Source organism: Zootoca vivipara, chromosome 11 (assembly GCF_965207765.1).
Source record: "Zootoca vivipara chromosome 11, rZooViv2.hap1.1, whole genome shotgun sequence".
NCBI lineage: Eukaryota > Metazoa > Chordata > Lepidosauria > Squamata > Lacertidae > Zootoca > Zootoca vivipara.
This window is the reverse complement of record NC_142594.1, coordinates 13,355,099-13,382,297: the sequence shown is the minus strand read 5'-3', so window position 1 is coordinate 13,382,297 and position 27,199 is coordinate 13,355,099. Positions and strand designations below refer to the sequence as shown.

At 43.5% G+C, this 27,199-nt stretch overlaps 1 protein-coding gene across 6 annotated transcripts in view; it reads left to right on the top strand.

Moving 5' to 3' along the window:
• The window catches only part of LOC118091883 (collagen alpha-4(VI) chain), a 95,474-nt gene that overhangs the window by 32,865 nt on the left and 35,410 nt on the right, over window positions 1-27,199 (top strand). For all 6 annotated transcript variants that reach the window (XM_088653469.1, XM_088653470.1, XM_088653468.1 and 3 more), the window contains 12 exons: window positions 732-810; window positions 2,427-2,572; window positions 2,673-2,765; window positions 10,620-10,673; window positions 13,417-13,488; window positions 15,989-16,015; window positions 18,076-18,120; window positions 19,903-19,956; window positions 21,034-21,096; window positions 21,840-21,905; window positions 22,449-22,502; window positions 24,160-24,195. In XM_088653469.1, the coding sequence (XP_088509595.1) occupies window positions 732-810; window positions 2,427-2,572; window positions 2,673-2,765; window positions 10,620-10,673; window positions 13,417-13,488; window positions 15,989-16,015; window positions 18,076-18,120; window positions 19,903-19,956; window positions 21,034-21,096; window positions 21,840-21,905; window positions 22,449-22,502; window positions 24,160-24,195 (789 nt within the window). The remainder of the gene's footprint in view (window positions 1-731; window positions 811-2,426; window positions 2,573-2,672; window positions 2,766-10,619; window positions 10,674-13,416; window positions 13,489-15,988; window positions 16,016-18,075; window positions 18,121-19,902; window positions 19,957-21,033; window positions 21,097-21,839; window positions 21,906-22,448; window positions 22,503-24,159; window positions 24,196-27,199) is intronic.

The following is a 27,199-nucleotide window of genomic DNA, read 5'->3' as shown; positions in this document are numbered from 1 at the left end:
AATGGGAGCTCACCCCATTGCGGGGATTCGAACTGCCGACCTTCCGATCGGCAAGCCCAAGAGGCTCGCCACAGCGCCACCTGTGTCCCTTTTCTGGTGTACTGCAGCCTCACATAATGTTTCTTAAACTTGTCTTTTCAGCTATACATATTATATCAAACACAATCCACAATAAGGTGGGTGATATGAAAATATGTTGACATACTTCTGAGAACAGATAAAAGTAGGACAATGAACATTAATGCTACAGACTGATAGATCTGTATCAGCCATGAAGTCTTTTTTAGATATATCCCAATTGGTCCTTGGGAAAGGTTTTCTTTATAAATGCTCTCTTGTCCTGGGAAGAATGTCCCTTTGTCAAAACAATATATCATCCAATTGGCATTCTGGAGAATGGCCTCTCAACAACAACAACAACAACAACAAGAAGAAGATAATAATAATATTTTATTCTTTATATGCTGCCCATCTGACTGGGTTACCCCAGTCAAAATGAAACTTCTCAGCTAAAAGTCTTCTTATCAGCCACCGAGGAATCATTTGGATGTCACCCAAAGAATACTGTTTACATTGTTCATTGTCCTATTTTTATGTGCTTGTTCATTGCAAGTATATGTTTGTATTGGTGGTTCTTAACTGCTGGTTGTTTTTGATACATAGGAACCCTCATTGCATATGGTAATGGCCCCATCCTTCTTGCCATTCTCATTGCTATCGTTTCATCACAGGTTCTCTTAGTTTTTTCCGATGGGCCAGATGACAGCATAGAAGTGCTCAAAACAACGGTCGACGGTCTTCGCAGGAAAGGTACATAGATGCTAGAAAACATTTCTGCGAGGTGGTACCCAAGACATTGTGCTTATAAGCCGAGCCAGGAGCAGAGGAAAGGGTGCACGGATGCTTTTGAGCCTGCCTTGCTTATTCCTCCTGCCCTTTAACGTTCTGATAACCAAAATGCGCGACATTTTCATCCATATGGGAGGCATTCTGTAAAATCTTGCACAGGCTGCCAGGACACAAACAGAACTTCCTGTGATAGTTTTATACTGACACTAACATTTCAAAAACACCGCGCTGTTGACGCCTGATCATTGTCCAGCTTGGTTGTCCAAAATTAAGAGATAGCTAATATGTTCCCCGAGACTTTGGTGTTTGGAAAATTCGGTTACGAATTATCTGGAATCCTCAAAGCATGTTGACGTGGCTTTAGCTTAAGGGATCAGATGCAGTGGGGGTGTACACATTTGGGTCCGTGGACACTCAAAAAGAAAAAAAAAAGGAAGAAATCAATCACGTGTCTTTAAAGTTTCCAAAATAAGGAGAATGAAGGCAGCTGCAGTAGAATAGGTGTCAGGTTTTAACTGATTTGTAGAGTTTGTATCCCTGGAGAAAGTGTTTCTCTCGAAACACGCTGGAAATAAAGAACATTGTCTTTTCTTATACAGCTGTGTTTCATTTTAAATCCAGAAAAAAAATACACCTACCATCTGTTAAGCACAGAGCTGATTCTGGCAGTCCCCTTTCCTGCCAGAAGAAAGCTCAAAAACGACATTTCACTGCTGCTTTGAATTCAGCTCAAGCATGAAGAAATTGATGTGGCCAGCCCAATTCCTGAGAAAATAATCACACAGGAATGCATACTGTAGGATCCATCCTGATTTTACTGATTTCAGACTTTTTTTGGCCCAATTTGATGAAAGCCATCCATAGATGGAAGTGGTATATGAATTCTCGACAGTCGTTTTGCTTAAAAGGGAATGAAATCAATTGGGACTTTCAAAATTAAATCTTATTCTATAACGCAATAAAAACTACAAAAAATATGAGTAAAACATATGGCTGAATATTATCATTAAAGTTTGTGTTCCAATGAGGAATGAATAAAAGCCAGCTTTCTACAACTTTACCCATTAAGCGAAAAGTACAATTTTCCATATTATATACCGACTGAGCAGAGATTGTGAGTTCTGTGATGTCGTGCAGATATCAGCAAACTTCCCAGTTCTATTATGTATTTTGTGGTTCTATATCTTGATTTTATTCTGTAAACCACCTTGAGACCCACAGGTATAGGGTGGTATATAAATTCAATCAATCAATCAATCAATCAATCAATCAATCAATCACCTCCCAGAATGTGAATGTTTAAACATCCAATAAAAGCTGTTTAGGGATCATTAACTCTTCTTCTTCTTCTTCTTCTTCTTCTTCTTCTTCTTCTTCTTCTTCTTCTTCTTCTTCTTCTTCCTCTTCCTCTTCCTCTTCCTCTTCCTCTTCCTCTTCCTCTTCCTCTTCTTCTTCTTCCTTATTCCCAGGATTCTAACTTCTTCTAACTTCTTCTAACTTATTCCCAGAAATATGTATTTTTAAATGTCCACGTTAGAAAAATCAAATAATTGGTTTTAACGCCTTTTCTTTTTCAGGGCTCAATGCACTTCTAACGATAGGCCTGGGAAACTTTCAGGAATTCCATGAACTGCAGGAAATAGAGTTTGGTAGAGGATTTGAATATATGGAACCTTTGCTCATCGGTAATCCAGAACTACCCAGCAGGTTATGGCGAGCGCTTGTAAGTTTCTTCTGGGAAGGAGGAGGGAAAGGGATAGGACACCCTCCTCGGTTCTCAATGGTGCCGATGGTAGCAATGACCGGCATCCATTATTTTGTAGGATACTGTCACTGAACGAGAATGCTGCAATGTTTGCTGCAAATGTTTTGGGGAAGATGGAATTCGGGGTCCGCCGGGAACTTCTGGAATAAAGGTAAAAAGAGAGAAAATTGGAGTGTATGAGTGTACCACAAGTGGGGACAAAGCGTGGTTTGTTTATTTATTTATTAGATGTATATATCACCATTTATCAATAGATCTTAGGGTTTTTTTAAAAATTTTTTTTATTGATTTTACAGAATTGATTACAAAAACAAACACAACAATACAAAATAACACAAAACAAACAAACAAAAATACCAATCTAATATAAATTCAATTTTTATCATTGTCATGTGGACTTCCCCGTATCCCCCCTATCTGATTTCCATTTCCAATCCTCTTTAGCAATTTATTCTATCATATTTATATACATTTTATTATCTCTTAACCCTATTTATGAATTCTTCACTTTCCTGCCTCCCCCCTCCCCCCCGGGACCTCCCCCTGCCACCAGAAGACCCCAGAGTGAGGAAAAGAGAAGGGCCGTCCTTTATATCTAGCCTCTCCCCCCTCCCCTCCACCCTAAAGTCCCCCCTGCCACCAGAGACTCCAGGGTGAATGAGACAAACAAGGGCCAGAGGCTTTTCTACTAATCCAACCATTCATATTTACTCTAATCCAATTTATACCTTATATTCTATATCAATTTCTAAAACACAAAATATTTTCTCCCTCAGCCTATAACTCTTCCAAATCTCTTCATATTTTTCCAAAATTTAATCTTAATTACACAATAAAAATTACTTATTTTTAACTAATCATAATTTTTTTCCACCCCCTCCGCAGCAAACCCCCCCATAAAACTATCCTTTAGCAAAAAAACCCCACAAAATCTTAACCTATCCAGTCCAAGTTCTAACCAAAATTATCAATCCATTCAAAAATATTCAATTTTTTCACCTCACCCCACTCCCCTTCTCCAATGGTTCAATGCCCCCTCATCAAATTTCTCTCTCTGCCACCTCCCAAACCACCATCTACTTTTGCCCGCAATATTGTTCTTTTGCCATTTTCAGGTCTTCTCCACCCCCATCGTTGAGTTGGCTTCTCTCCAACTCAGAATCGAAAATCAATAGATCTTAGGGTGATTCACAAGCTCAAAATTGAGAAATGGAGCTGCCGCACTCAATATCGCTTGAAGGAGAACAGCCAGATGCAACACTGATTTCCTTCCTATGCCAGCCTGTGAACAGTGATAGCATCCTAATGCAGAGTCAGGAGACACCAGGATTCTGTCCAACATCTTGGTATAAATAAATATAAATATATTATGATGATGATTAAATAGGGTGTCCCAATTTTCATCGGAGAAATGTTGGAGGGTGTGTTATGAATCTCATCAGACTTCCTCTTTCAAGATTTCCTATTGAAGTTAAGGGACGCAGGTGGTGCTGTGGTCTAAACCACAGAGCCTAGGGCTTGCCAATCAGAAGCTCAGCGGTTTGAATCCCCGCGACAGGGTGAGCTCCCGTTGCTCAGTCCCAGCTCCTGCCAACCTAGCAGTCCGAAAGCACATCAAAGTGCAAGTAGATAAATAGGTACCGCTCCGGCGGGAAGGTAAAAGGCGTTTCTGTGCGCTGCTCTGGTTTGCCAGAAGCAGCTTTGTCATGCTGGCCACATGACCTGGAAGCTGTACGCCGGCTCCCTCGGCCAATAATGCGAGATGAGCGCCACAACCCCAGAGTCGTCCGCGACTGGACCTAATGGTCAGGGGTCCCTTTACCTTTACCTTTATTGAAGTTAAGACCCATAAGGTGACCTGCAGTTGGTGACCTTCAGATGACATTTTGAGTCAACGTCTTAAAAGAAATGAATAGGATATTAAGATATCAATGTGAGCTCACAATTTGATGTGCGGTTTAACAGTCATCCCTCTTCACAGGGGAGTTATGTGAGGGAATAGGGGTCTCCTAACAACTCTCAGTACCCTTAACAAACTACAGCTACCAGAATGCTTTATTAATGTAATAATAATAATAATAATAATAATAATAATAATAATAATAATAAATTTATTATTTATACCTCGCCCATCTGGCTGGGTTTCCCCAGCCACTCTGGGTGGCTCCTAGCAGAATAATAATAATAATAATAATAGAGATAAAACTTCAAACATTAAAAACTTCCCTAAACAGGGCTGCCTTCAGATGTGCTGGAAGTCGCCCAGAGTGGCTGGGGAAACTAAGCCAGATGGGCAGAATATAAATAATAAAATAATAATAAAATAACAATAGAAGAAGAAGAAGAAGAAGAAGAAGAAGAAGAAGAAGAAGAAGAAGAAGAAGAAGAAGTGCTTTAAATGTATGGTGAGAATGTGGCATTTACAGGAAGGAACTGATTGGGAAAAAAATAAAAATAAAATTGTCCATCACCTTAGAAACCAACTACAGTTTGTTCTTGGTATGAGCTTTTGTGTGCATGCACATATCTTCAGATAAGGTGCTACTGAACAATACACACACACACACACACACACACACACACACAGCGTCAGACCAACACATCTACCTGCCTGACTGGAAAAAGTAAGGGACAAACACGTAACTGATCCAAGTCAGTTCTCTGTGGTTTCTTCACTTAACTTCCATAAAGTCCGAATGCTTCGGACAAAAAATTCATTAGATCTTTCAAACCTCAAGCGTGCAATAAGAACCCAACCTCCAGCTTCTTTGGTCATAAATCTTCTGTCAGTCCATGGATCCCACGATTGTCCGCCTGTCAGTTTTCCTTGTTAACTTTTACCACTTGAATGACTGAGAGATGATTCACTAATTATTTTTGCAGGGGTCTGTGGCGAACTCTTTGGGCCCCCTGCATTTCAAAGAGATGATTCAAAGAGAGTAAGGAAGGTTGGATTGCCACACACGCTGAGCTGAGTTAAAAACATATACCAATTTGATTGTTTAGTAACGTTTAATAAACTTCAAAAAAGGTGGTGTAAAGCAGGCAAAGTTTTCCTTGATTCATACCCTCCAACATTTCTCTGATGATAATAGGGACGTCCTATTCCATAATATTTTTTTTACTATTTATACCCCGCCCATCTGACTGGGTTGCCCCAACCACTCTGGGAGGCTTCTAACATATTTAAAAACATAGTAACACTTTAAACATCAAAAAACTTCCCTATACAGATGGCTCAGGGGTCGCATAACTCCATACCCTCCAACATTTCTCCGATGAAAATAGGGACGTCCTAAGGAAAAGCGGGACATTCCAGGATCAAATCAGAAACCGGGATGGCTTCTTTAAATCCAGGACTGTCCCTGGAAAAAGGGGGACTCTAGGAGGGTCTGTTGACCTGCTGCTGACACAAGTGCTAGAAAAGGAAACCCAAATATTATATAAGTAGGGAGCAAGAGTAGTGTATGGCCTAGTTGAATTATAAATTTCAAGCGGTATTGCAACGCTTTCAATAGACACCATTTACCCTCACAGAGCTGCAATTCCTAGGGAGGTGCAATGGATGGTCATCCCACTTCCCAGGGAATTCTGGGAATGGTAGTTCTGCGCCTGCAACACTTCTCCAATGAAAATAGGGATGTCCTATTAAATTATTATTATTATTATTATTATTATTATTATTATTATTATTACACCCCACCCATCTGACTGGGTTGCCCCAGCTAGTCTGGTGGCTTCCAACATATAGAAAAACACAATAAAACATAAAACATTTTTTAAAAAATTAATTCCCGATACGGGGCTGCCTTCAGATGTCTTCTATGGTTACTGGTCTGGCCCACTATTGTTTTGATTGGCCAACAGACTTGGAAAAGAGGAGAGAGAACAGTTTCTTCTGCTTGTAGCATCCAATAATAATAATAATAATAATAATAATAATAATAATAATAATAATAATGTTGTTTAGTCGTTTAGTCGTGTCCGACTCTTCGTGACCCCATGGACCATAGCATGCCAGGCACTCCTGTCTTGCACTGCCTCCCGCAGTCTGGTCAAACTCATGTTGGTAGCTTCGAGAACACTGTCCAACCATCTCGTCCTCTGTCGTCCCCTTCTCCTAGTGCCCTCAATCTTTCCCAACATCAGGGTCTTTTCCAAGGATTCTTCTCTTCTCATGAGGTGGCCAAAGTATTTGAGCCTCAGCTTCACGACCTGTCCTTCCAGTAAGCACTCAGGGCTGATTTCCTTAAGAATGGATCATACATCACTAATAATAATAATAATAATAATAATAATAATAATAATAATAATAATAGTTTATTTATACCTAACCCATCTGGGAGGCTCTCAACAGAATATTAAAAGCACAAGAAAACATCAAGCATTTAAAATTTCCCTAAACAGGGCTTCCTTCAGATGTCTTCGAAAGGTTCTATAGTTACTTATCTCCTTGACTCGGGGGATGGATAACTCCATACCCTCCAACATTTCTCCAATGAAGTTAGGGACGTCCTAAGGGAAAGCAGGACATTCTGGGATCAAATCAGAAACCGGGACGGCATCTGTAAATCGGGGACTGTCCCTGAAAAGTAGGGACACTTGGAGGGTCTGCCTTAGACAGTTGTTCCCAGAATTCTCTGGAGGAAGTACTGACAGTTTAAAGTGGTATGTTACTGCTTTAAGTGCACAGTGCGGATGGGCCCAGACAGCAAATGATGTGAGCAGTATACTCTTGTCTGTAAAACACAGACCTAGGAATGGGGTCGGATGCCAATCCTTATGGATAACGAATTAAACTCCTGACATTCCACTTAAAGAAGTCCCTGGAGGAGAGGGTGGTTGCAGGCAGTTGTCTTCTTGCTTAACTCCCTAAAAAATCCCCCTTCCTGATACCCAAGTGTCAGTGAGGACAGCTTTGCTAGGAAGAAGAACCTGTGTTTGGGGGGTCTGGTAAAATGCTTTCAGCTGCCCCCAATGGCGGGGTGAGGGCTGCTAAAATGCAGACTCAGCTATCTGTATTTGTTTCACTGCTTTCATCTTAGTTTTTAATGATGCTGGTTTTACATAGCTTTGTTTTTAAAAGGGTTTGTGGGTTTCAGCCATGTTTAATCTACAGTTTTATTTGTACCCTGCTTGGAGAGCATTTTGATGAAGTGGTTTGTAGATTGTTCCAAATGAAGAAACCAAAGAAGCCTGCAACATAGGAAAATAGTATATTCTCTGCAAGTAATTTTTTTTTAAAAAGTAAAGGACCCCTGGATGGTTAAGTCTAGTCAAAGGTGACTATGGGGTTGCGGCGCTCATCTCGCTTTCAGCCCAAGGGAGCTGGCATTTGTCCACAGGCAGCTTTGCAAGTCATGACTAAACCGCTTCTGGCACAATGGGACACCGTGGTGGAAGCCAGAGAGCACGGAAACACTGTTTACCTTCCCGCCGCAGTGGTACCTATTTATCTATTTGCACTGGCGTGCTTTCAAACTGCTAGGTTGGCAGGAGCTGGGACAGAGCAACGGGAGCTCACTCCGTTGTGGGGATTTGAACCGCTGACCTTCAGTGATTTAGACCACAGCACCACCCGCATCCCTCTGCAAGTAATGGGAAGGGGGATGGGGAAGGCAAAACACACAATGGGCTTCCACCCCACCTCTTCATATGACTGTCCCATTATTCTGCCTCAGGTAAACAAAGCCTCACTTAGTGGGGTTGCGTGGCCACTTTCAGTGAGATCTTGCTGAAAGTTGCCACTGCACAATCCTGACAGCGGCGGGTTGACCAGCCCTGCATAGCCTGACATAGCAAATCTATCTATACCTTGGACCCTCACCCTCCCAATGGAAGATCACACAACTGTTCTGACAAGCAAAGGGCTGAAGCTCAGTGGCAGAATGTCTGCCTTGCTTGCAGAAGGTCTCGGGTTCCTTCTTTTGGTAGGTCTGGGGACATCTCCTGTCTGAGACCCAGGATCATTCAATGTAGACCCATGTATCCCAAACTTGGGTCTCCAGCTGTTTTTGGACTACAGTTCCCATCATCCCTGACCACTGGTGGTGCTAGCTAGGGATGATGGGAGTTGTAGTCCTAAACAGTTGGAGACCCACGTTTGGGGAACCCTGGTGTTGACAATACTGAACTAAATGGACCAATGGTCCGATTCAGTATAAGGCAGTTTGTGTTTTTCTTAGTGTGTCTAACTTAGTTTGAGTGTAAGGAGTAATTGGTTAATGAAGTTATGGTGTATTCAGCTGGGGGTAGGGCATCTCTGAGCTGTTGTATCTGTCTTCAAACAGTCCAGTATTATTTCTGTTTCCTAGCAGATCAAATAGCATATCTTTAAAGATTCTTACTCAGGCACATAAAAGGTAGAATAATGATCTACCATATTTTTTGCCCCTTTCTCTTGCCAATGGCAAGTTGTCCTCTGAATCATAAGTTCTCGGTGCAAATTTAACAATGCAGAATTCATTGGAGAAAATCATTTTGAACCCTTCAAAACACTGTATGTTTTGGCAGTAGATTACTTACCAGAATATCTCTTATCCGGCCCTCGTAATTTTCCGAACTCATTCCATTACATCTGGACCTAATGTCAGCGTGACCCTTTGTAAACATCCTATAATATTGTTACATTTCCCACTCTATCCAAAGTATTCATTTAATTGAGATGATAGGGCGCTTTGTTTTGTGTGTACATAATGATGCATTTCGGATAAGTCAAATTAATTCGGCACATTTAAGAGCAGAAGAGCCCCACTGGATCACACGAAATACTCATCTAGTCCAGCTTCCTGTTCCCACAGAGCCTCATCCCAGTGGGAAACCCACAAGCAAGGGACCCACATACAGGGTAGACGGTTGGGCATGCTGCTTTCTGAAATGGAAACCAAGGAAGGGACAGCCTTTGCAGGACAGGCTGGCTTCAGTAGCCCTGTGCTCCTGCCTTTTCTCACCAATCATGCCAGGGCCTCTTGCTCTTCTAGAGGTTGTCTCTAACTTGCAGGTCTGTTGGTGGCCCGGAACTAGTTTGTCTGGAGTGTTTCTTAGCACATGTTAATTGACTGATGGAACAAAAAGTCCTGGATAGAGTTATGGGAGGTACAGGAGATCTTCTCTTCTCATGAGGTGGCCAAAGTATTGGAGCCTCAGCTTCAGGACCTGTCCTTCCAGTGAGCTCTCAGGGCTGATTTCCTTCAGAATGGATAGGTTTGATCTTCTTGCAGTCCATGGGACTCGCAAGAGTCTCCTCCAGCACCATAATTCAAAAGCATCCATTCTTCGGCGATCAGCCTTCTTTAATCTTTATGGTCCAGCTCTCACTTCCATACATCACTATTGGGAAAACCATAGCTTTAACTATGCGGACCTTTGTTGGCAAGGTGATGTCTCTGCTTTTTAAGATGCTGTCTAGGTTTGTCATTGCTTTTCTCCCAAGAAGCAGGAATGTTACTAGCCCGGAAATGAAAAGAAGACCAAGTCCTTACCAAAGAGGAGTGGCAAACCAAGCAGATGCACTATGCTGATATGGCAAAACTGATGGGAAAACTCAGAAATCAACAGGACAAAAACTTTATAAAAGAATGGGATTTTTTTAAATAAGTTATTTAGGAGACCACTATAAGCAGATGGAAACATTAGCAGGATTTTGAATTCACTTGCAGTGTAACAATTACCATGGATAATATGGATTGATATAAAAGTTGGAGTATTGAAGAATATGTAGTATTAAATGTTTAACATGGGACCCCATGGAGGGGATGGGGGAAGTCCTGAGATTCGGAGAAATCTCCATATATGGATATATATCTAGATTTTCCAAATATAACTTTGTATTTGCAAAACCAAATAAAATGAATTTTTTAAAATAAAAAATGGATCATTTAAGAATAAAGAATAAAAAGAGGTCACCTCAGGTCTTCGAAATAAGTGCAAAGAAGTTCTGTTATTTGCAAGAAGCAGCATTTTTGAATTAAATGTGACCCCCTCTCTCTGAACTGCTGTTTTCCAGGGAAATGAAGGCTATCGAGGGCACCCTGGTCATCCGGGTGAGGAAGGAGGGCCGGTAAGTAAACACATAGTTCTGTGGGACAGAAGCAATGCCCTGCTCACTTACGGTACATGAGAGCGGCCTGGTTCTGTTCCTGGGAATCTGCATAAAGCACGACTTTTAAAAGCATTCCAAACGCAGAAGATTTATTTGTTTATTCATCAGCCCATATAAAAAAATTACAGCCCATCCTGCTGTCTCAAGAGAAGGGACCTCCAGGCTAGCTTTCTCATACACACAAATAATAATCTCAGTTCCCAGAGTCCTGCTCGACTTGAGGACAAAATGAGACCGGCCATGCCTAAGAGAAGAAAAGAGGAGGGTGCCAGTAGAGGTAAAAAGGCAAAGGCAAAGGACCCTTGGATGGTGAAGTCCAGTCAAAGGCGACTCTAGGGTTGTGGCGCTCATCTCGCTTTCAGGTCGAGGGAGCCGGCGTTGGTCCACAGACAGCTTTCTGGGTCATGTGGCCAGCAGGACGAAACCGCTTCTGGCGCAACGGGACACCGTGATGGAAGCCAGATGCACGGAAATCCCATTTACCTTCCCGCCACAGTGGTACCTATTTATCTACTTGCGCTGGTGTGCTTTGGAACTGCTAGTTTGGCAGAAGCCCTAAACCAGTGGTGTCCAAACTTTTTTCAAAGAGGGCCTGATTAAATTGACCGGTGGGGTGATTAGGCCCCCGAAACAGACTTTGGACATGCCTGCCCTAAACAGCCTATTGAGAGCTGTGTGCTCAGTGGCATTAGAATGCTGATTGGCTGTTGTGGGAGAAAGAAGCTACTGATTCTCCTCCTTCTCCTCCTATATTACTACTACTGCTATTTAGGGATGGAGAAGAAATTTGATTCAGCACACATTTAAAGCTGAACGTGTCAAATTCACACATTCCAAAGCAATATATGAGCTGAAACCCAGCTATCCTTTGAAATGTATACATTTCTGAATTTTGCAATGCAGTTCTCCAATCTTTACAGAAATTCATACGGTCAGGAAAACCATGCATGAAAGTTAATGTGCTGAAAATATCATGCATAAATGTGTTACATTAGGAAACTTGGTTGCTGAAATGCGCACATTGGTCCCAACTGCGTATAAAAACGTGTTTGGCAAGATAGATCCCGTGGGGATTTCCCTCCCCCCACCAAAAGTTATGAAATATGTGAAGAATTGCACTTACTATTGGAAAAATGATAAAACTGAGAATACAGAATTTGACAGGTCCTTCCATCTCTATTAGTAGTAGTAGCAGCAGTGAAACAAGGATCTACAACAAAATGTTGCAGAGTGAAGTTCGAATGTTCCCCCCCCCCCGTGTAATCTCTTTTTTTATTGTCCTCTGGCACAAAGCCACTTTTTTTTTTAGTTTACAAAAATCTTTATTTGTCCTTCATTAAAAAATGACATAACGTTCTAGATACATCAATCAGCAATTACAATAAAATAAAATAAAATACAAAAAGAGAAGATTCACGTACAACATCAACTTGAATTCCTATCTGAAGGGGGGGGAAAGAAAAGGAAAAGAAGAATTCAAGAAGAAGAAGAAGAAGAAGAAGAAGAAGAAGAAGAAGAAGAAGAAGAAGAAGAAGAGAAAAACCAAAGGGAAAAACAAAAAACAAAAGCATTAAAACAATTAAAATTCTTCCGAATGATCCACAAGTGAAGTTTGAATGTTCAAGGGGCCAAACCACCAGCCCTTCCCTTCCCTTGAAACTCAATTCCATGGCTACTACCACCTGGTTTTTCCATTTGCCCCACACTTCTGAGCTGCCGGGCAGTATCCCATGATCCACTAAGCATACACGGACCTTTCTGGACTGCTTTGCTTATACAAGGTGTGACCGGAAAGTTTGATGAATGATCACAGAAATCGGACAGCAAGAAATATTCAAATGCTCACAATTGTGTACGGAGATGAAGCTGTAACTCAAAAGACGGTGTACGAATGGTTTGAGTGTTTCTGTGAAGGGCGGCAAACCATTGAAGATGACCCTCGGTCTGGCAGATCATCGATGAGCAGAAGGGCGGCAAATGCCAACAGAGTTATTGAGCTAGTGATGTGGGATCAGCCTTTGTCCGTCCGAATGATGGTGGAAGAATCGCATATTCTGTGTGAAATCATTACTGGGGTTACTGAGGTGTCCCACCCTCCATATTCTCCCCATCAGGCCTCACCGGATTTCTTTCTTTTTCCAAAACTGAATTCTCTACTGAAAGGGCACAGATTTTCCAACATTTCACACGTCCAAGCTGCTGTGATGACGAGGGAACTGAAAGAGGACTTCTCAAGACGTTTCCAACAGTTGCCAATGGTGCATTGTATCAGAAAGCCTTAATATTTCTCACTGTCCGATTTATGTGACGATTCACCGGACTTTCCAGTCACACCTTGTATATATTTTTTAACTTCTGCAAACTTTGGAGTTCCCTTGTGTTGCTGACACCTCCCTCTTGTGCGTCGACGCTGCTGCTTTGGCTGCACCAAGAACTCACACTCAGAGAATCAGTTCAGTATTCACAGAGAGAGCAAACGGTTGGTGTTATGTTAAGACCTCACTCTGCGACACGGTGGCTTTTAATTTGTTATTGTTAAGACTGACACCCCCTAACTCAGTAAAAGCCGGCCACAGCTATGTGTATGTTCAGCAGATATCAGACACTCTGGTCACAGGTCCTCTAGAGACAAAGGCTCTCAGCCTCATGCAGTGGTTCATGTGGAAAGTGTGGCTTTTACCAATCTCTCTTTCTTCATTAGGGAGATCGGGGTCTAACGGGTATCACTGGCAAACGAGGAGAAAGAGGCTGCAGTGGTGCAAGAGGCCTAAAGGCAAGTGAATGGTCTTGAAGTATATTTTTCCTCGGGGTGCACCCAGAATACTATTCTTGCCACAATTTATTTCTTTTTCTCTTTTTTTTGTCCATCTGTGTCTTGCTGTGGATTTTCGTGCGGCTCTATCATATAGCTTTGAGAATTTGGGGCTCACTTTCCTCCCCTTGAGGAATGCAGAATATGTACCTTTCCACCTCGGAAACCATTCATTTATCCGGATGAATCCATTTCCATGGATGTGCAAAAGCAATGTGCAAATTAAACTGATAGCGAGTCTCGGTGAACGGGTGCAAATTCATTATAAAAGTTCTGTCTAGTATAGCTGTTTGCCTCTTGACTGAGGCATGAGTTGTTAGAAAAGATTGTCATGGAAATTCTACTCAGTGGTGATCCGGAGTAGATTCCAATGTACAGTTAGCAGAGTAGCAACTGTCGGATTCCCCCCAAAATAGTCTAGAGATAATTAATATTTCATCCAGCAGAGCTTTACTGCTACTGAAGGCAAATGAGCACCCAGTATAATCAGGATTGGCACTGTCCATAAGAAATCCAGTTGCGGCAGACTTAACTTAAACTTACAATAACTTATAATAAGTCTAAAACTTAACACTAAGCCATACTGTGTACAGAACACCACACCAGAAGGAAGAGAGATAGAAAGAGAAAGTGAAGCCCAGGCTCCTTCTGACCTATATTTATATTTATAGTCAGCATGACCTTGAAAGAAAGAGATAAGAGAACCAGTTTAAGCCAGCTGTACTCGGCTTCTCTGAGGCATAACCCAAACATCATGAAGCTTCTTTCATACAGAGAAGCTTCCAGAACCCTCTTGAATTAAGTAGAATAGGAAAGATCTCTACACATCAGGTCAATACTTTCTGCACCAAGAAATGCAAACTGACAAAGATCCCCTAAACACAAACTCGATATGTAGTGTAGAATAGGCCACCCATGCAAATGCCAGAAGAGTATATGGAATCTAGATCTGGATGTCGTATTGATGGCTTTATTGGTTCCCCTCAAACTTTCCATGGATATAAAAAGGGTCCTCTGCTCTGCATCCATTGGCAGGAACAAAGCATTGCCCCATAGGGAAGTTTGATGTTTTATTATGCTTTTATATTTCTTGGAAGGCACCCAGAGTGGCTGGGGCAACCCAGTCAGATGGGCAGGGTATTATTACAGTGGTACCTCGACTTACGAACGACTCGACAACCGAATTTTTCAACTTACGAGTGGGGCAAATGGCCGCGCGCTTACAAATTTCTTGGCATCCAAACGGAAACCGCGGCAGTTTTAGATAGGGTTTTTTTGACTTACACATTTTTAGATGGGGTTGCTTCGACTTACGAATTTTTCCGTTTCCAATGCATTCCTATGGGAAATCGCGTTTTCAATGGCGCTTTTCGACTTACGAATTTTTCGACCTACGAAGGTGTCTTCGGAACGGATTAAATTTGTAAGTCGAGGCACCACTGTATTATTATTATTATTATTAATCTTTAAGTGCAATGCATCATCCTCTCCCATAGGTGGTGTATGCACACTTCAGAAGTCTGGTACGAATGTAAACAGGGTTCCTGAATCTGTGTTGGGAAGTGATACATCGTCTTCCCTTTTGGTTCTGCTGAGAAATGATTGCTGGACAAGACACGGCCAGGATGCATGTTTGAGTGAACTAATGTTAGGGACGCACCTGGTTCTTGCACCACAAGCATCAGTACAGTGGCATACAATTTGCTGGTTCATCTCATGAATCTTGTTTTTGAGTATTCTGGTTTCTAGCAGTGCCGGATTTACGTATAAGCTAAACAAGCTATAGCTTAGGGCCCCACTCTCTTGCCCCCCCCCCCAAATTTTTAAAGGAAAAGAACCTGGATGTACATTTCCAAAATATGACATAAAAAACAAATAAAATAAAACCTACATACAGCAACAGTGTTTTGTGTTGTGTAGGCTCCTATTTGTTATGGGCAAATGGCTTTAGATACCTATGAGGTCCATAAATTACCTTATAGCATATACCCTGTTTCTCATATTTTAAGACATACCCATAAAATAAGCCATAGCAGGATTTTTAAGCATTCAAGGAATATAAGCCATACCCAGAAAATAAGACATAGTGATAGGCGCAGCAGCAATGCCGGCTGTGACAGGAGGAAGAGGAAAAAAATAAGACATCCCTTGAAAATAAGCCATAGTGTGTGATTTTTTAGGAAAAAATAAATATAAGACGTGTCTTATAATATGAGAAACACGGGTAATCAACACAAAAAAACAGCGACCATTTGTTGTTGACAAAGGACAGCTGGACATATAAAGGGCCCCATTACCTTCAGTAGCTTAGGGCCTCATCAAACCTAAATCTGGCCCTGGTTTCTAGTATTATTAGTTCGGGGGGGGGGGAGGAGACGGACTCCTTTATACTTGGATTCTGCCAAGAATTTATGCATTCTTTCTGGTAGCTCATTTGCAGCATGTTTCTTTTGCATTTTAGGGACCAAGAGGATACCGAGGAAATAAGGTATGTACACTTTTAAAATAGGGAAATGAAGACTTCTCTTCTGATAATGCTCACCGGTGTTTCGCTTTGGCCCCTTTCCCATAAGTACAGTGGGTACCTCAGGTTACAGATGCTTCGGGTTACAGACTCCGCTAACCCAGAAATAGTACCTTGGGTTAAGAACTTTGCTTCAGGATGAGAACAGAAATTGTGCTCCGGCGGCGCAGCAGCTGCAAGAGGCCCCATTAGCTAAAGTGCTACCTCGGGTTAAGAACAGTTTCAGGTTAAGAACGGACCTGTTCTTAACCCCAGGTACCGCTCTACTTACAAAAGCCTCACATGAGAAATTGTGTTTTGTATAATGAGTGGTTTAGAAGGTGGTGCTTCTGGGATCTCCTCCAGAGAACTGAGGAAGCCTCCGTTGTTTTTGGAGAAGAGAGAAGGGAGCGGCAGGGCTTCCTCGGACCATAAACGTACAAGGTATGTTTCCTATAATGTCTTCAGAGTGAAACAGCACCGTTTGACTTCCTGGAGTGACTCCAGAGCTCTGCAACATCTTCTGTCCTATTGCTCTGAAGATCTTCTAGGAAGCGTAGTCATTGATAGAGGGAATGCGCTGGGCCTAGAGGGGCTGTAATGTTTTTGTAGTAAGAGGTGAATGGAGCAGCCAAGAGAGGCAGCAGGGCAGAGATCTGAGCATCCTAATACTTGGTGGCACACCTTGTTTGGGGATATGGCTTGAATAATAAAAAAGATGTGAGCTCTAGATGTTTTGGACTCCTACTTCCATGAGCCCCGATAGTATGACCACCCCAAGAGTCAAGGATGATGTACACCATAGTGCAAAATATCTGGAGGGTACCAGGTTGGGGAAGGTTGTTAGATACTATTAAATACTGTTTGCAGTCAGTTTTACAGGTGGCCTGAGATGGCTTTGGGAACACTTTACCAAATGAGCAATGGGTACATTGTATAACCACCTATGGATCATACCTGCCAAGTCCCGGACTGCAGAATCCGGGACCGGCAGCCGCGTGACACCGAAAGTTGCGTAGACACAACTTCCGATGTCGCTTTGCCCATCTACGGGCACCAAAAATGGCCGCCGCCAGCTTCGAAAGTCGCGTCTACGCATGTCTGAATGTGCGTAGACGCAACTTCCGGTGTCGCTCTGCCCATCTATGGGCACCAAAAATGGCCGCCGCCAACAGCGGAAGTCGTGTCTACGCACTTCCAGACATGCGTAGATGCTACTTTCGAAGCCGGCGCCGGCCATTTTCGGTGCCCATAGATGGGCAAATCAGAAGGAAAAAAATGGCCGCCGGCAGGAGAATATAAGGGAGAATAATGGGAGAAGAAGTGATACGGGGGACCGGCGGGAAAAGCTAAGCAAAAATGGGGGTTTCCCGGGGAAAATGGGGTACATGGCAGCTATGCTATGGATTACTCTCTTTGTTTTATATATTTTATTTTTGATTTTTAAATCTTCATCCGAGGAATGCAAGGCACATAACATAACAACGTAACGTAACATAACTGTGAGGGACAGAAGCTATAGACAGCCGCCTCCCATCTTAACCACAAGCTCTTCGCCCAGCGCAAGTGGGAGCGGGGAGGGGGATGTTTCTAGCGGGGAATCAGGAAGTAGGAGCCAGGGCTCGGGCAAGGTAGCCGAGCCAAGGCGCCGCTTGGGAACGGAAGGGGGAAGCAGGGAAACTGCGGGAAGAAGACCGATCCCAGTGACCCCGGAATTGCGCAGGAAACGACGTGGGTGGAGATTTAGTATCCCCAGGCTACTTTGCTGGAGGAAAACGCAGGAATCTCCATTCGGAGGTTCTGCACCAGACTGACAGCATGTACATAGCACTGTTTCAGCACTGTAAATAGACTGCACTAAATAAAAGGATAAAAATGCAGAGCTGTGCGGAGTCGTTACTCTAGAGTAGCCACCAGCGCCACTGTGACAATAACAATAACAAATGAAACAATAACCCCCTACTGTTTACTGCAGCAGAAATGTCCCAGAAATTTTATTTACAGGGGTAAATAATGGTGAGCATGTTTTCAAATTGTTTCAACAGGGTGAAAATGGTGACAGCGGACTTGACGGGATCGATGGACAAGAGGTAACATTTGACAGACCATTTGATGGTGGATTTTTTTTTTGGGGGGGGGTAAAGTCTGCTTTCCTGGTTCAAGGAAGTATACCACTTTTAAAAGGACTGCTACAGTCAAACGATCATCAAGTTACAAATCAATAATACTGAAATCTTGTGGATGTTTCAAAATGGTTTAAAGAGGAGAGCTGACCCATAAACATTCCCCAGATGTCTTCATAAACAGGCTTGTCTTTGCAGGGCTTTTTAAAAAAGGAACTTTTACTGTGCGACAGGGGAACAAACTCCAAAGGGCACTTTAACATCATGTGAAAGGGTATTTAAATAATTATGCACACATTTGTTTAAATAAATGTCATGAAACATATATTTTAATAGTAAACAACTGCAGTTTCAAGAAAGTTGGCATTTGAAATTTAACCACAAATGTCCAGAACTGAAGATTCCTCCCCACACATACTTCAAAATCTCACTCTGGAACAGGCTAATGATGTTTCCTTCCTCTGTTTGAAAGGAAGTTGACAACAGCAGGCTGGGGGTTATAATAGGTTGTACCAAACCCATCCAGACCTATGTTTAGCCATCCATTAACTCTGTGTTGCCATACTTGTCCGTACTTCGTCCAGTAGAAGATTTTTGCACCATGCCAAAAGTGATAGGGAACAGCTGGCAAAGAGGCACAGACACAGAAAAACAAATAATAATAATAATAATAATAATAATAATAATAATAATAATATATTATTTATACCCCACCCATCTGGCTGGGTTCCCCCAGCCACTCTGGGCGGCTTCCAACAAAACATTAAAATACAGAAATCAAACATTAAAAGCTTCCCTAAACAGGGCTGCCTTGAGATGCCTTCTAAAGGTCTGGTAATTGTTGTTCTCTTTGACCTCTGGTGGGAGGGCATTCCACAGGGTGGGTGCCACCACTGAGAAGGCCCTCTGCCTGGTTCCCTGTAACTTGGCTTCTCGTAGCGAGGGAACCGCCAGAAGACCCTCGGGGCTGGACCTCAGTGTCTGGGCAGAACGATGGGGGTGGAGATGCTCCTTCAGGTATACTGGACCGAGGCCGTCGGTTATTCACTCCAGTGTGGGAGATGGGACAATTCAGAAAATTACTTGCTGCCATTCACACACTTCAACCGCAAATGCACCATTCCCCCCTGGAAAACTCTGGTACACAATCCTTGTCAACTTAAGGTATTTTGCTGCAGCTTGCTGAAATCCGTTCTGTATGTCTGTCAACATTTGGCATTCTGCACCTCACCTGAACACCAAATTCTGTGTAGCTTAATCAGCAAGAGTGTCCTGAATTCCAGATTCCCTTGAAGTATCAGGTCTGATTAAGCCACAGGACAGCAAATCCTAAATGACCGTCTAAATCTGAACAGTTTCCAAATCTACATTTTGATTTCCCCAAATGCAAACCGGGACCAAGCAGAATTAAAAGTGTGCTTGGTGGGGGATTTTGATCACTTGGTGGCGGTATTCATTGCTTGGGGAGGAATCGTAGAATCATAGAGTTGGAAGGGACCACAAGGATCATCTAGACCAACCCCCTGCAATGCAGGAATCTTTCTTCAACCACAGGGCTCGAACCATGACCCTGAGATTCAGAGTCTCGTGCTGTGCCTACTGAGCTATCCCAGGAGCTTCCCTTTTGCTTTATACGGTTAAATGGCTTTATATGGCTTCTAAAAGTCCGGAGACTCTGCCTGAGATTTCTATGGCAAGCATATTGAACAAGATTACTGAGTTTTACTTCTTTTTCTTTTGGGGTTGAAGGGAGAACGAGGAATTCCTGGATCACATGGACAAAAGGGCAGCTCAGGACGAAGGGTAAAGAGAATTATATATTTTAACTGCCTGTTGACAAATGGCACTAGGGATGTTCAAACTTCTTTACGTTCAACGAAGGTACGACCTGTGTACCAGTGTACTCAGATAATTGAGCTGCATGCTTACTTGTATATTTATTCACATGCAACACCCAACAGATGTACAGTCCATGGACCTGTGCACACCACTGTTGAGCTGCACAAATAAATGAGTGTACACGCTTTCACACAAACACTTGTAGATGTTTAGAGATAACTTGCACCTGCCTTGCATATAAGGCAGAGCCTCTGAACCGCTGGAAATGGCTCTGAACTGTCTAATGTCCGAGGCCCCATCCGTACTATATCATAAACTCCAACAGTTCTCTGATGAAAATAGGGACTTCCTATTCCATCACCAACACCATCACTTTACTATTCATACGCCACCCACTTGACTGGGTTGCCCCAACCATTCTGGGTGGCTTCCAAGTTGTATAAAAACATAATACAACATTAAACATTTTTTTTTAAAAAAACTTTCCTATACAGGGCTACCTTCAGCTGGCTCAGGGATTGGATAACTCCATACCCTTTGACATTTCTCTGACGAAAATAGGGACTTCCTAAGGAAAAGTTGGACATTCTGGGATTAAATCAGAAACCAGGACAGCTTCTTTAAATCTGAATCTGTTTCTGGAATGACCGCTCCACACATCTATGGGGGGCGCTTTTTGCGTGGACGCGCGCAGCCCCCTGAGCCCAGAGGGTGGCTCCCTTGGAAGTTCAGGACTGGCACCACCTTCCCAGGTAGGATGTCAGGGGTCTCTGCCTACCAAGCCTGGCATCCAATCCTGCCTGGGGAGGTGTAGCCAGGGGATGGCCAGGTAAGGGGAGGGACAAACCGGCTCGGACAATAGGGACACTTGGAGGGTCTGCTATATGTTCAAAGCACTATCATATGCTTTAAACAGTTATGACTCACTCAGCGGCCCTCATCATTCTGAAATAAGGCCTGAGGAGGTAAAGATTGCATTTGATAAGGTGACGAGGTTCATAACATTTTAACTGCTGTTTGTCCTTTTTTTTTCGACTGAAGGGTAGAAAAGGCCCCAGAGGAGAGCCTGGTGAGCATGGAGAGCTTGGTGTAAGAGGAGACAATGTGAGTAATGATGGGTGCTGTTATTATTTTTTAATCAAAAATCTATGCATTTATCTGATTTATGCCCCACCTTTCTCACAGAACTGACTGCTTCCAGTTCTGGCCTTTGCAGCTCTTGACAGCCCTCCTCTCACCCCAAATTTTGTTGTGGCTTATAAAAACATAAGAAGGGGTCTGCTGGATCAGGCCGAAAGGCCTATCAAGTCCAGCATCCAATACTCATAGTGGCCAACCAGAGGCCTGTGGGAAGCCTGTAAGAATGGCCTGAGTGCAACAACCGTCTCCTCACTTGTGGAGGGAAAACACAGCCATTGTGGGTCCCAAGACACAGGTCCCTCTCATATGGCTGGCCTGTGGTTTGAGAAGAACCATTTCGCCTTATTAGAAGTTACAAGAAAGTGACACAATCTGCTGTTCTACTATTGGCACAGAACACAAATGCATTTCTAAAAGGGATATGGCATGGGCATTATTTTAGATTTAAAATGCTTTTCAACCTCTCTGACCTCTTTGTCTTATGAAACTGTATCTCCAATCATCAAGTCATCCACTCAAATTACCTGCTTGAGTTCATTGCCAGATGATTCCTTTCATTTCTTCAGGGAAAGAATTTGACCTTTTTGATTGCAGGCCTATATTTCAACTTAAAATGAATGCTGATGTCGGTCACCCATTTTCCCCCCAGCTATGCTAGCATAGCATAGGTCACTGGAAACATTTTAGTGTGTGTTTGTTTGTTTCAGGGGGATCCTGGAATTGACAACAATGCCTCTGGTTCAGCTGGTGCAAAAGGAATCACGGGACGGCAGGTATCCAAACATCTAGAAATCGTGAAGAACAAACTAATGTGTATATTCAGAAATAATTGAAAAGAGAAGTCATCATTTTTGCAAGATTGAATGTTAATAGCTTCTTTCATTGAAACGGGGATTTATTTATTAATATTTATCTTGGGGGCGAAAACCCCACCAAAGTCTTGCCAGCTTGGATCCAGTTGACCTATTTTGCAACCTTAATCCTGATTACTGGAGCGGGAAGAGACACATGAACACTGTGGATTTTGGCAGATCATCGGGGCACAATGAAGACAAATGGAAGAAGACACCTCCGACAATGTGCTTAGTTTGAAACTAGACTAGTCTCTCTATTGTTCTGTTCCATCAAAGTAGATACAATTTATATACTTTGATTCAATTGGCTATGATGAAACTGCTTACAAAGCAATGGCGTACCGCTACTATTCGGATGAGTATGTTTGCCTTGAATTATATGTCAATGTTCATCACACATGTCTGATGCTGGAGTATGTCAAAGGCACAAATGTAATTTAGTAATCTCACTGTGTTCTGCAGGGGGACCTGGGAACCGATGGCGTGCAAGGAGAGCCAGGCGAGAAGGGTGCAAATGTAAGAGCAGCTGTAATAGAGAAGATGTACATGCATAAAGGAAATGTTATGACTCAATTTACAGGGGACAAACGCTTCCTTTCTTCCTATGTAACTACTTCAAAAACCTCTGGAAAACTCAGAACAGAACCCCCTAAGATAATGTTACAATCCTGTACACTCTTTTCTACAAGTAAGCTGTCAGGTGTAGAGAGTCTGACTTCACAGACAAGAATTAACGAGCAGTTTATATTTTATAGTCCTTTTATTCAATCATCTGGTTGCAAGCAAAAATTCACATCTCTCCACAAGAAGAGATAGGACTCCCAAGCTACTCTAACTCCTCCCCCTTCCATCTCCCCCAACATCCTGGGCGCCAACGGGAAGTTCCTCTTCTCTGCATTCTTTGTTTTCTAATACGGATGGACCCCCTAGTTCTTGGGGAAGGAGGGCCCCCCACACTCTCTAATGACGTCTCTGCTGGCTGTTCCCTCCCTTCTGTTTCTCTGTCCATTATCTCGTAGCTAGGTAACTCCTGTCTAAGTTGTCCAGTGTTTGTGTCTCCCTCTACTTATGAAACTGCTGGAAACAGGGAGGGTGAATCTCCCCTGCTCCTCCTCTTCAAAGAGGAGCTGATCTGCCTGAGAAAGCATTTCCCAATCCTCTGTTTCAGACCATTCCCTGACGTAAGCCCCATTGAATTACTTTTGAATCAATTACACATGGGCTTGTGCTGTAAGCCATAGGTAATTGGGCCCAATAGCTACCCAGCATTGGTAGGCTGAGTTTATCAGAAAGGTGCCAACTCGTGGCCTCCTGCAACCTGAGGCCTTTCACTGCTCATCTTAGGCACTTTAGGAATTGGTTCTCTTTCATCTGCTGGTGATTTTTTGTTCCCCTATAAACTAACTTAGCTTTACTGCAAACTGGCTAGCCGGCTTTAACTCCTGGTGGTTTAAAGTGCAGGGCTGATTGACAAAACACCTCTAAGTAAGCAGAGGTAGTGATCGTCCCGTTGCGGAAGCTGGAGCAGCTGACCAGCCCCTTCATTGACTTGGAAGGGTCCGATGTAAGATGGATATTTCCCATAGGTAATATTCTACAGTTAGGGTGGCCTTGCTGTACTGAGAACAGTTCTCCACTTGAAGGAGTCCCCTATTTGAGGGGCTGCCTGGTCCAAATCTGGTTTAAAGACCTGGACAGCAGATTGCCACCCACGCTTGTCACCTACTGGTAGTCTTCCCCATTAAAGAAGTACAGTGCACCTCACAGTATAAATAATAGTAACTGGGCCATATCCAGCGCTGCTGTTCTGTTAGTGCATCAGACCTCTGCTTGTGCAACAGAATTTCCCCTCCTCTCCTCTGCGGCACCCTCAAAATATTCTCCAGGGAGCTGGAAGACCCCCTGGAGCAGATTTTGTAGGTATGCAGGGCGAGGAGAGGAACGGGAAGTCCTTCTGCATGAGTGATACCCTGTGCTTGCAAAATTAGATGCATAGCTATACATATAACTTGGCATTTGCAAATTGTAATGCAAATGTATGTCATTTATTGCCCTCTTTTTTTTGGTGGTGGTGGGAAATGCATTTCTTCTTTTTGGATGATGTATAAGTGGACATATACAGTGCCATTCTTTAAAACTTGTTTTAAAAGCTGTTTCCTCCCCTTTCGTTTAGGGTCCCAATGGCCGCAGAGGTCGTCCTGGCTTAGAGGTCAGTAGCCATTGCGCTCACATTATTATTATTATTAGCTTTTGCCCCTTATTCCTGGAACCGATGCAGGAACTGGCACTGCCATTCTAAATAGTAATGACTTGTGTTCCGTTCCTGTTCTGAAGCTGAAACTTCCTTGACTTGCGGAGCTAGAAATCGAAAGGAGAGCTGTGCCTTTCATGAAAACAAGGGCATTGTTTGTTCTTGATAATCCAGTGGCCCAACTGATCAGTGGAAATTGATCAGGAAGACTGAAAGGACCACAGTTTGAAACATGCAGCAGTTTGAAAACTGCTGTTTCAAGATCTGAGTTTGTGGTTAATTCTTAATCCTGGCTTAGGCTTCATGGCATTTCTCAAATCCTCATCTAAGCTCGTGCATTTTGTTTTTAAATGTAGAGGTGTTCAAAACATCTCCCTCCTATATATAGCAAATGCATGGAGGGGGTAGCAAGAGGAGTGTCCGCTAACAAACCTCTGATGGCCGCATGTCTTCTGGTGCTGCTCCACGGTGTTTCTGTGCTGAGTAGAACATCACAGGGAGGGGGCATGCTATACGAATACAGCTGAACCAGGCTAGCCAACATTTGCCAGCATTCGGTTAACTGGGCGGATATCAAGGATGGGTCTGGGAAGTGTGTGGGTACCAGGGTGCTCCTGCTGCCCCCTCTGTGCATTGGCTATAGATGCGAGCGGCTCTTGAGAGCCAGGGTGGTGTAGTGGTTAAGAGCGGTAGACTCGTAATCTGGGGAACCGGGTTCGCGTCTCCGCTCCTCCACATGCAGCTGCTGGGTGACCTTGGGCTAGTCACACTTCTCTGAAGTCTTTCAGCCCCACCCACCTTAAAGAGTGTTTGTTGTGGGGGAGGAAGGGAAAGGATAATGTTAGCCACTTTGAGACTCCTTCGGGTAGTGATAAAGCGGGATATCAAATCCAAACTCCTCCTCCTCCTCCTCCTCCTCCTCCTCCTCCTCCTCCTCCTCCTCCTCCTCCTCCTCCTCCTCCTCCTCTTCTTCTTCTTCTTCTTCTTCTTCTTCTTCTTCTTCTTCTTCTTCTTCTTCTTCTTCCAAACTGGGGAGTAGTGTGGGAGGGTGCCAGGGGGGCTGTGGCCAAGGGTGCAACCCTACCATGACCTGGCCCGGTGCTACTCTCCACACATCAAGGGCTGCGTTGATCGGCCAGGCTCTCCCCTGCATGGGCAGGAAGGCAGCTCAACGCAGCCCTGTTTTGCTCTGGTAGGGGTAGGGTCACTCCAGCGGTGTTGCCGGTGAGGCCTGGACTGGCGCTCCCCCACCCAGCGCAATCGTGCCCGCCCCGGGTGCCGGCAACTGATGCTACGCCACTGCTTGCAAATTCAAGCCATGAAACTGGATGGGTGGCCTTGAGCCACTCACTACATTTCAGCCTAACTTACTTGGCAGGGCTATTATAAGCCCCCCTGATCTCCTTGGGCTAAATGAAGTGGAATAAATCACCATTTGAAACTTTTCTTTTCTTCCAAAGGCAGCCTGTCACTGGCTAACAGTTCCTCAGGGATTTTGCCCAGTCTGCCTACGTGGATCAGCATGAAGTTATCATTCAGCCTTTGCATTTCTTTTGCTTTTGTGATACATTTCTTGAGTCAAATGCAACAAAATGCATATAAGAATGTGCACTTTAGAGAAACGTCTATATGCCAGAAAGGGTATTTTAGGGTAAAATGCCCTAAAATGCTTTTGCAGAACGATGTGGAAATGGGGCGTAAAAGACGAATGAATGCAGATGACATTGACATAAATAAAACCAATCCCTCTCTTCCTAAGCTCTATTGCTTTTAAGCCATGCTTACAGGTTTCCCGGGCCTTTTGGCTTGTCCCTGTGGGAAATGGAATGCGAGATTGAATAATCATTTGGTCCGCTCCAGCCAGACACATCTTATGTTCTTCATTTTCGCAGTGGGATGAAGGGAGTTTGGCCTCAAAATGAAGTTTACACGTTTGCCCAAAGTGTACACATCTCTTACACACCTACTTCTGCCAACTTTACCACACTAGTTTCTTTGTAAGATGTTTTATTTGCAGTGTCAATATTACTTTGGAGCCGTAGAGGGCCCTGCAGGCTTTGGCTTTTATCTGAATTTACCTCTCCCCATCCCGCCACAAACACACGTTTAAATTGTCACAGCAGACTGCTTTTCTGTCCAAAGTTGAGCATTACACAGCAATGCAACGTCTTAGCTTTCTTTCTTTCCTTACAAACTCCACGCCGGTTAACGATTGCCTTAGGTGTCAATAAACGTTTTCTTGGATTGCAGCTCCTCCTGGTAATTTTTCTTTTGTCACCAAACAAAAGCTTTGAAAACAGCTCCCATCATTTTTGCTCCAGGGATTCAGGGGAAAAAGCAGCAGTTGAACTATCTGATGTTTTAAAAGCGTAGTAATTATGGGTCTATTTGCTTTGCTTTTTCCGTCTCTTTGTCAGAAGGAAAAATTAGACTATGGGGGTCTGCTGCATCCTCCTCCATGATACTTAAGTACCTTCATTCACATCCCTAATGCTCAACCCATGATGAACATATGAACACTCTTTTAGCAATGGAGGGCCCATCAACTGGCACCCTGCATGGTTGGGCAGCCCCGAGGCCCCCAGGTTTGTTAACACCTGTCCTCATCTCTCCAGGCCATGCAGTTTGGATCCGCCATTTAGTTTCCCCCACAATGCCTAGGAGTGATGCTTCGGTGAGGACACTGTGGGAAGTTAAAATGGCAGCATAGCTGGCAAGTCTCCCATTTTTCGCGGGAAACCCCTGGATTTTAATCCGTTTCCCGCTGTTATCCCGAATAGAAAAAAATCCCGGAAATCCCCCGGATTTCCTACCTGCCAGGGAGGCTCCATTTCGGGTGCCGCTCTGCCCATGCCTGGGCACCGGAAATCGGGCAAAGCAGCACCGGAAGTCACTTCTACGCATATAGAAGCGACTTCTGGTGCTGCTCTGCCCATGTCTGGGCACCGGAAATTGGGCAGCG